The sequence below is a fragment of the Aplysia californica genome, unplaced genomic scaffold (genome assembly GCF_000002075.1).
Source record: "Aplysia californica isolate F4 #8 unplaced genomic scaffold, AplCal3.0 scaffold00318, whole genome shotgun sequence".
NCBI lineage: Eukaryota > Metazoa > Mollusca > Gastropoda > Aplysiida > Aplysiidae > Aplysia > Aplysia californica.
Genome location: NW_004797588.1, coordinates 20,916 through 31,029, shown reverse-complemented (window position 1 = coordinate 31,029; position 10,114 = coordinate 20,916). Strand labels below are relative to the sequence as shown.

Below are 10,114 nucleotides of genomic sequence, written 5' to 3'. Positions count from 1 at the left end.
CTCTCTCTCTCTCTCTCTGCATGTACGAATGTCTCTGTTTGTGTTTGTGTATAATCAAATTTCAACATTACGCTGTCGCAAAAAGACTAGCAATTTGACGGGGAGGGGGGGGTAATGCTTCACATAACAGAGCCTGGCCAGGACCTCAACACCGGTAGTTTTATGAGAATAATCTTTGTTTTAGTTTTAGTAGAGATTTTACGGCGCTCGCAACTGCATAAGGTCATATGAGCGTCAGAAAATTAGAGGTGTTACAAAAGAGTAACAAACATAAAAAAGAAGGACGGGAAATAAGGACGGGAAATAAGGACGGTAGATGTTTGCAAAACCACACCAGAGCACCCGCCAACAACATACGAACAATAATGTTAGTAATACATAATAAACATCAAACACACCTGATAAGGAGTGCAATGTAACAACGTACGACGAGGATTATATCCACACTGTTCACATAATGAAAGACATAAACGTATTCAAAATAATATAGCGTTGGTATACAACTAGAGAAAGAAAGGGGGGGGAAAGGAGAAAGGGTTTTTAAAAAAACGGCTGCAGAAAGTAGAACAGAAATGGGAAATTGAGAGAGAAAGAAAGAAAAAGACAAATGCGACCGTCGGCAGAAAGTAGAACAAAACTGGGAAACTGAGAATGAAAGAAAGAAAGAAAGAAAGGGAATTGTAAAAACCGACAGCAGAAAGTAGGACAGAAATACACGTCATGAATGGGAAACACTGCAGCAGCACTCAGCTTCCGTAAATGCGGAGTTTCCGCATGACGCAACACGGTTCGAACTTTACCCTTTCAGCCACGCGGTCACTGTCATGTGGAATGGACGCTCGAGCGAGAACAACAACAGATAGTTTTCGTAAGAGTTTCACGACACTCGCAACACAATAAGGTCATATGAGCGCCAGTAGATTAGAGGTGTTACAAGAGAGTAACAAACATGAAAAAGAGGAAAGGGAGATAAGCACGACAGATGTTTGACAGGAAAAAAGGAGCAAACCACACCAGAGCACCCGCCCACCACTCACCAACAACAGACAGACAGACAGACAGACAGACAGATCACCCGCGACGCACAAGAGCTAGGCAATCAAGCACAGCATGCCGACACTTAATAACATGTGACGTGTTTTGATTCACATAGTCATTAATAGGTATTTGGGTAGCCTAAGTGTATGGACGTGTCGTAAGCGACGTGTACTGTTGCTGATATCATGATGATGGCGACGATGATGTAATGACTATCATGTTACAACTACTGTCATTTAGTCAATAATAACATCGTATTACCTACTCTTTACTACCTAGTATGTATGAACTTAGATGTGTGTTGTTTGCAGCTGCTGAAGATGACGACGACGACGACGACGACAATGATGATGATGATGATGATGATGATGATGATGATGATGATGATGATGATGATGTTTTGTTTACTCGGCTTTACTGACGACAACGTAATAGTACCAAACTGTTAGTATTTGTATACAAGCTATACAAAAACACTGTAAAAGACTTGAGCGGCACTTTCCTTGGGGACATTCACATAAGATCTTAGTGGAACTTCACTAGACTCAGCTACAGAGGAATCACCCGTGACTTTACTACAACACAACTCAAGTCCAAAACTAACGGGGTTGGGGGTTGGGGGGAGAAGGTAGAAAGTGATGCGGGATGGGGGTGGAGGGGCATGAATAGAGCACAAAAAACGCCAAACATTTAATTTTCTCACAATAAACATACAGGGAAAAACCACCACTCGCACCGACATCTCTGTAGCAACCCACAGAAAGCAGCACAAAAAAAACTTCTTAAAAACCCAAAACAAAAAACCACACCTCAACACAACACGCAGCAGAAACCGAGACCCCAAGAAGACAAGAAAATCATGTAAAATCTAATTGTTAAAATGAACTAGGTAGGCCCTAGAGAGATAAGAAATGTAATATACCAGTGAAACAGTTTTAATGATCTGATGAAACATCTTCTCAGTACTAAATTCGATTTGGCGAGAGTACTAAGAAAAGTAAAGCAGTTTCATGACACAAAAAGGGGGGGGGGGGGTGTATAAAGGAATCACTTATTTTGCCTCTTATCAATAATGATTATAATGAATAGGGATCTTTTTTCAATATTTCCTGTCCCGTGTTGACGATCGAAAGGTCCCGTATACAAACATGATAATGTCACACATACAGACGGGTGGCTTACTGTTATATATAGCTTCTTATACGTATATGAATCATCATGTACTTTTGGAAAAATTAGAGCTTCATAGCAACTGAAAACGTCTGAATGAAATTAGCGCCACCATACACGTATCCTATCGAAGATAGGCGTCCAACTTCTTTAGAAGCGTGAAATTTTCTTTTGTTAGAAAAGAAAGAACAACAAAAGGACACGTAAAAATTGCGACTAACAATGTAAGCAACTTGTTTCAATCTCAGAACAGTGGACAGCTCTAATATATACACTTGTTACTTTGCTAAGAGTTAAAGAAACATTTGACAGCTGATATAAGTTGTGTGTGTGACTGAAACAGTGGGTATATAAAACTTCGTGAGACATCATAAAATCAAAAAACAAAATAAAACCACTTACTACAAAAACATCTCGATATAACCAGAAATTCTTTTTTTTTTTAATGTTTTTAATGTTAAAACAACAGAGGAGGGTGTTAGACCATTACATACACGTATATGTAAGGAGTTAAAGAGAACACCTTCACAAGGCCAATACCAAGGAAAAACCACAAAATGCACTCGATAAACAAAGCTGCTGTGTCTGGTATAATTCTATAAACTGTGGTGTATAATAATATGGTACTGATTAGAGGGGGGAAAAAACCAAAGCACTAGACAGGCCCAATGCTACTAGAAGTTATCCCACACATACGTACTCTCTCGAGTCTGACTCCTGCACATGGCTGGTGAAACAACACAGAGGCAATGGGCCAGGTTAGACACAATGACACAGTGACAAGAATGTCAGAGACCATCATCACATCGGATTACTCTTTTCCTTCTGACCAAAACAGCTTGGTGCTAGTGGTAGGAAGAAGGAGCGAATAAAATAATAAAGGGAGACAGAAATAGGCCGCCGTGACACTTTTTATATGAGGATTTGTAAACAATACTTGTACAAACCAGTTTCAGTTTCTTCCAAAAAGCCTCTCGATATATATACACCGACAAACCTATTCTTTTACTCTCTCACTACTCATATTAATCATATTTATAATTTATAAAAATCGAAGTCTCAATATCACCAATTCTAATCCACAAAATCTAAGTAATTCTAAAAGAGAAGTCAAAACAAAATTGATGTTTTCAGAATACTTTGACGGTGCACGAAAAGAAATTCAAAGATGCCAGAACAGATCTTATCACATAAAAACACTGCCAAAATGCAAGCTTCCTGCTGCTTAAACCACAATGCAGCAAGCCCTTCAAACTCACTTCTCCTGGTCACAAAGCACATAGGCAGAGAAAAAAAATCTCAAGTGAATAAAGAAATATTAATAACAAAGAAACTGAATATAACAAACTTGAGTATGTCATGCGGATTCCTATCCACTGAATACTTAAATATGTATGAAGTTAATAACCTTAAAAACTGACAACAACCACATACCAAAATGTAAATAAACATTCTAGTTCTATACCATATGGGTCAACAATATAAAATACACACAATTGTCATTGCCATTGTGAAATACAACATTTTAAAAAAAACATTATGTTGTGTATCAATTGCCATATTATAAAACATGGCTTCTTATTTTTTGCATCAATGATAATGCGCATTATAATTTTGTACTTTCATTTTCTCCAAAGTGAAACTAAAGAAACTATACCTAAACTCAACTGTAGTCGGCCCTGTGACAGCCTACAAGCCTCAATGCCAACTTTTCTCTAGCTATTATTAACCCTATCATTGCCATTACAATTTGTCTCTCTTTCAGCTCTTTATATTTATTATTAGTGTGCAACTGAACCAAAGGCAATCAAAGTATAACAGAGTTGTAAGTTCAATTAGTTGGGTTGTTTTTTTTCACAAACAGGTAAACACACTACAGTACTTACCCCCATCCTCACCCTCCCCAAACCTTAAATGTTTTAGGGTTCACTGAACCAGAATTGGGCTGGTATTAGGACACAAACAATTTTATGACAGAAAGCTCAAAATCCAAATTTACGAATTTCTCACAAATGAGCGTTGGAACTTACAACCTTATTATTTCAAGGTCACTCATGTAATAACCGAAAATCATACAGAGCAAGGTCAGTGACAATGAGTCAAAGAATGATGAAGGAATTTAATAAAATATTTTGTTTATGCGTTTCATCTTTTTCTACTCCTATCCAAATCTGTAAAACTATTACATGTTGGAAACATAACATTTCTAAAAAAAAAAAAGCAAATCCAAATTCATCTTACCCTGGATTTGAGCATATTGAATTTACAAACAAATAAACTCAAAGAGCGATCTATCAATCATCATCATTTTTTTCATATCTTCTAACTTGTAAAGAATTAAAATAACGACTTTTTTTTTTCAAGAACTTTCAAAAGAGGCCACAATATCAGCATATAATAATCCCAAAAAGAAAATGAAGCCAGAGAGACAACCTTGAAAAGCACATGCATACGCCGGGATTAACATACAACAGAGCATACATAACCTATCTACACAGACTTATACTTCATTCTTATCACATATTTCAAAACTGCCCGCACCAGTTATAATTATAAGTTATCCTCTAAAAATTTATGAGAAAGATAACATGCAAGGTATCATGCACCATAAGAAAGTAATTTTTGTGAGTAAATCATGCCACACTTACTTCTTGGCAGCAGCATGATCGGATCCCGGTTCATCACCGACTTCAATTTGCTCCACAGCAGAGACAAAGCCATCAAGAAGATCCTCCAGCTGGCTGCTCATATTCTCTATCAAATCTGCCTTGAGTCGCTGCGATAAAACATACACAGATCAGATGAGAAAGTGTTTGTGGTAGGAAAAAAACGAAAACTGTAGGCCTATGTTTACTATAAAATAAAAAGAGGAACAGGGATTTTGTTAATATCTAAAATTAGACTATAAAGGTCTCATTTTCAGACAGAACAGTGAATCACTCTAGAGCTTATGAAACATTTATGACACAAATTTTTAATGAAAGTGAGCTTTACGTAGAAGTACTGATATAACTACGGCAATCTACAAAAACATAAAAATGCATTAAGCTTTTTCTTCTCACACAATCATCAGAGCTAATGCACAATTTAATCAGCAGTTGTGTAAGAAACTGAACATGGTGGTACTTCAGTCGTTTGTTCAATCCTTTCAGAGATGAATGCTGATGAGTAGATGATCCTCGTAAAAAAAGACTCTTAAAATGGAATTAAAAGGGGAAAAAATTCACATTCAGACTTGATCTTACCTGAGCCTTGTCTCTTATTCTTTGATGATTGATCCTCCTTCTAGCTCCATCTTCATCAAAGTTTTTCTTTGCTGCAGAAATACAAAAAATGTATACATACATTCATGAACGTAGCAAGAATCAATACAAACAAGACTAACCATACTTACTCTATATCTATACTATGCAGTGGCCTTATCCATTCTACAGAAAAACCCATCATAATAAAAAATATTATTATATACTATAATAATAATACCAAAAATATTTAAAATATTTAAAATATTAATAAAAATAATAATAATAATAATAATAATAATAATAATAATAGTTTATTCATCACGGACTGTTGATGACCTTTAACTTTAACATCCAACAGGAAGAAAAGTTACAGGTTTTTCTAAGAACAGCAAGTAGCTAGCATAGTAAGGATAAAGAGAGAGTAAAGGAAATTATAAAAACAATAGCAAGCAACTTGTAGTAACGATCACAAATGCCACAACTCGCCTCAGATAGCAGCCCATTTCCCTCCGCAAAGTCGTGTGCTTATCTGCCTAAACCTAAACAGTAAAACAAGCGGTTAGTGGTTTAAATTTTCTTATGATGATACGGCTTTCCTTGACAGTCTTGACTTTCTTGCTTTTCTCACTGTGTCTGCTTTACAAATATTTTTCTCAAAAACCTTGCTGCCACGTGTCATGGCTTTACCCCAAAGTTATACCGATCAAGACAGAGGGTATTGTATCCCTCTAATCCACATTAATGGAACACTCTTTCAGAAAAAAGTCACTAAGTTAACTTTTTTATTCTTTGGGTTGGGGCACCAATGTTCAGGCTTTCAAACCCATTCTGAATAGAAAACAGCACCTTTTTTTTAAAAAGTGTTCGCAACTGCATAAGGTCATATAGGGCACACAGGACACACCTAAAATTTTCAGTTGGTAGGAAATTTTGAATTTTGCCCGCGCGGCGGCCGAAGCCTACTCATCAATTTTAGACCACCAAGGGATCTTTAACCTGCGGCAACTTGCACACAGGACCTCCAAGATTTTTCGCTCTTGTCCTAGAAGGCTAGGTGTAGATCTTTCCTACCAGAAGATCAGGGTGTGGCTGAAAGACAGCAGTAAAAAGGAGCCAAGGAATAGCAGTAGAAGAAAGAGTCAGGAGCCAAGAGGAGGGGGCAAAGGAGGTGAGGGGGTGGGGGCCGAAAGAGGAGACGAAAGAAGACGACAGAACATTGCTAGAGAGCAGGAAACGAGGTGAAAGAAGACAATTTTAGTGAAGAAAATTTTGGAGTTGCTACTGGGATTCGAACCCGGGATCTTTGAATGAGAGGCCAACACCTTAAACTCTAGACTACGAGAGCACTGTCAAAGATCGAAGCTGTGTGTATTATTATATTTAAAAATATATATATATATATATATGGATTATAATAATAGACATTATAATTAAACACCTCAATCATTGCATGCATCAAAGTACAGTAGTCTCCACCTAAGATCCCAGTGCTCAGTAGCAAGGAAAATGTGGGATCTTAGCCAACAAACCCAGGGAAAAATCTACAATGACACATGTTAAGGCCCATAACCAGTAAAATGGTCTCTCTTCACTCTAAAATGAACTGACATGACTCCTGGGTGGATATGGCGAGCAAAGAGTGGTCAACTTTGATGACCAATCACAGTGGCATGAGGCATGCCATTTTATTTTCATTATAATCCTATTGTGAGTTTCAAGATCTACATTTATCCAGTTGCCCCTCCCCTTCTATAATTAGCTGGCTTTCCATCTGTGACCAAGTTCCCCCGCCTTTGTCATTACACACCATTATGTTGTGACCACACCAAAAAAAAATTCAGCCTGTCTCGCAAATTCGGGAGGAGAGACAACGTGCGCAATGATCAAGGTAGAGTTCAAGTCCGATGTGATCCCGCGCAAAGCGAACTTACAGGCCCTACCCACCCAGTGTGTGATGCAAGTTTAGGTGGAGAGCTCATTTATGCGAGTGCGATTTTTGGGGAAAACAAAAGCATTCGTCAGCTCACATCTCGGTGTAATCCTGTCTGGAGCATTGTACAGTCACATCGAGTTTTACAACGCTTTTACAATAAATTTGATCACATTCATTCACCAGAGTTGCTGATCTTTGACATGAAGTGAGAATAGGGCAGTTCTAAAAGTAAAAATTGCTAGGCCTAGATATAGAAGGCTGGGGCTGGGGTCTCAAGGAAAAATAGCATAAATTGGATTATTATAATCTAAAATTTGGGTCACCCCTATCTTATTCTTCTTTCTATTCTCAAAGACACAGCTTAGACAAAAGTTGCAGCTCTTTTCTCCATAATTATAATTTACTTCACTGCCAATAATTTAGTTTTAAGTAAAAGTAAACAGTTAAACAGCCAATCTAGATCTAGAATCTAGATCTATATCTTGAGATAGAAATCTAGACTTCTAGTCTTAGTAGTAGTAGTAGTAGTAGTAGTAGAATAGGGTTTTACAGCGCTCGCAATGCATAAGGAAGGTCATATATATGAGCGCGCGAAACACTTGTTGTTTGCATTCGCAAAAGTTCACTGCACAGTTGGTTAACTATTAGACTTTAAAATATGCTAAAAAATATTAAAATTCGGTGTAAGTAAATATTCAATTTAAAACAACTCTTATAAATAACAATAAAAAATTTTAATATTACAATTTTCACTTTACAATTTGCCAAAAAGGCCAATGACCTTCATAAAATTCAAAATTCTGCTGGGACCAACGACGGAAAAAATGTCTTGCAATTTCTTGCATTTATAATACTTCCTTCGGATCTCTCCAAAGTCCAGACATTCGGTAAAGATGTGTCTAACGGTAAAATCTGTGTCGCATCCGACACAGAATGGTTTCTCATCTCCCTGTAGGAGGTATTTGTGGGTCAGGGCCGTGTGTCCGATGCGCAATCGAGTAAAAATGACTTCATTTCTTCTGGAGAGGTCCGAAGGATTTCGCTGTTTCAGTTTGGGTTTTATAACATAATAGATCTAGATAATCTAGATCTACACAGTTTAGATCTATTGTTTTTCTGTTTTTCCCAGTGGCTCTCCCACAGACTGGAGCTCTAGATCTATAGTCTTCTAAAGTCTTTGTGAGAATAGACACCTAGTCTAGATCTAGTAACAACAGCCTGATTCTATCAGATCTATACAAACCTTTGTTAGAATCGTCGTTTGAAACGTGGCCGTTCCCAACTGTTGTAGCAGAAGGGTCGCTCTCTCCTTCTCCAGCCATCTCTTCTTGTTGTTTTGACTCAACCGTCTCCGCCGACATAAATGTCAGTTGTATTTGAACGGTATCCGAACAAAACAGTAGCCTTCAACTCACGTCAACTGATAACTGACACTGAACTTGAACTTCTGCAAACACTAAAACCTCGTTTGGCTAGATCTAATATCTTAATAAGATAAAATACAGAAAGAACGTAGTACCACGCTTGACCCACTCTGTCCGATAAGTGTCCCCAATTAATTGTGTAGATCTACCAAGAAAGGATTTCGACACACTTCGAGTCAAAGCTCTGCTCTGCTCTGTTCTGTTATTCCCTTTTTGTGTGTAGGCCTAGAAGATCTAGTGTAAACACGGACGTCAACACTTTCGTCATGCGGTGTAGAGGTTCAGACAGGGCACATGTCCAATCAAGGGGATTGGCCGGTGCTCTGTGACTTTTCAACCGTGGAAAAAGACCCTTACGCAACTTTCAGAAACACAATCTTTTGTTGGTAGTCTAGATATAGATCTAGATCTAGTAAGTTTGCAATCGACACCTCGGCATGTTGAGGATTTTTCAGAGAAAATGTACCTATTTATAATAATAGGTTACACCTACTTTCTTTTTTTTAATTTGAAATGTAATAGTAATGTACGAAGGAGTGAGCAGGAGCAACCGTGTCAGAGGATATCCGTTTATAAAATTTAGGCCTACATATTTTTTTTCCAATTTGAAATGCATTGTATGAAGGAGAGAGCAAAGCAACCGTTTCAGAGGATACAGAACACAGATGGACTGAATCAAGATTTAGATTTAAACCTAGGCTTATTTTAAAAAATTGCTGTTTGTTCGACAGAACGGAAAAGAATGGGAAGTGATAATAGTGTCCTGTTATTAATTTTTCTTACCTTGCTCCTGTATTTTGTTATTGTTGTTTTTGACGGGGGAGGGGATTGAGGGGAAGGGGGTGCGTCCGGCTTTATTACTCACACAAAAAACAAGCTGACTATTGACCAAATGGCGGTATACTATACCAGCAATGTGCACACACGGCAGTGCCAGCAGTGGCAGACCTTCTGTGGAAAACCCAGATGGCGCAATCGACAAAGGAAAAAGAAATACCGACGGTATAGGTATAGCGAAAGAAGAGGAAATTGGTGACTTCTTCGAGACGTATGCCAACTGCAAGCGTATTTCAAGTTGTGTATAAAGGCTACCTGAGACACAGCAAGTGTAACAGTTGCCATATTATGCTGCTGTCGAAGATGGATGCTAAAATGGACACCACCGCCCCTTTGCTGAATTGGCCGTTTATTCCACACAACATCAAAGCTTGGAATAGAACTAATTATGTCTATGACGTGAATAACTACAAAAGTAGCGACACACACACACACACACACACACACACACACACACACACACACAT

General features: G+C 37.9%; 1 protein-coding gene across 2 annotated transcripts in view; it reads right to left on the bottom strand.

Annotated features, from left to right (window-relative positions):
- The window catches only part of LOC101851655 (sterol O-acyltransferase 1), a 48,623-nt gene extending 39,539 nt beyond the window's left edge, over window positions 1-9,084 (bottom strand). Inside the window, exons 1-4 of one of the 2 annotated variants that reach the window (XM_013084792.2) lie at window positions 8,630-9,084; window positions 5,454-5,524; window positions 4,857-4,984; window positions 2,909-2,935 (exon numbers count right to left, since the gene is read on the bottom strand). In XM_013084792.2, the coding sequence (XP_012940246.2) occupies window positions 2,909-2,935; window positions 4,857-4,984; window positions 5,454-5,524; window positions 8,630-8,747 (344 nt within the window). In that variant the 5' untranslated portion in view covers window positions 8,748-9,084. The remainder of the gene's footprint in view (window positions 1-2,908; window positions 2,936-4,856; window positions 4,985-5,453; window positions 5,525-8,629) is intronic. The other variant, XM_013084793.2, reaches the window with a different exon arrangement.
- Between the last annotated feature and the right edge of the window lie 1,030 nt (window positions 9,085-10,114).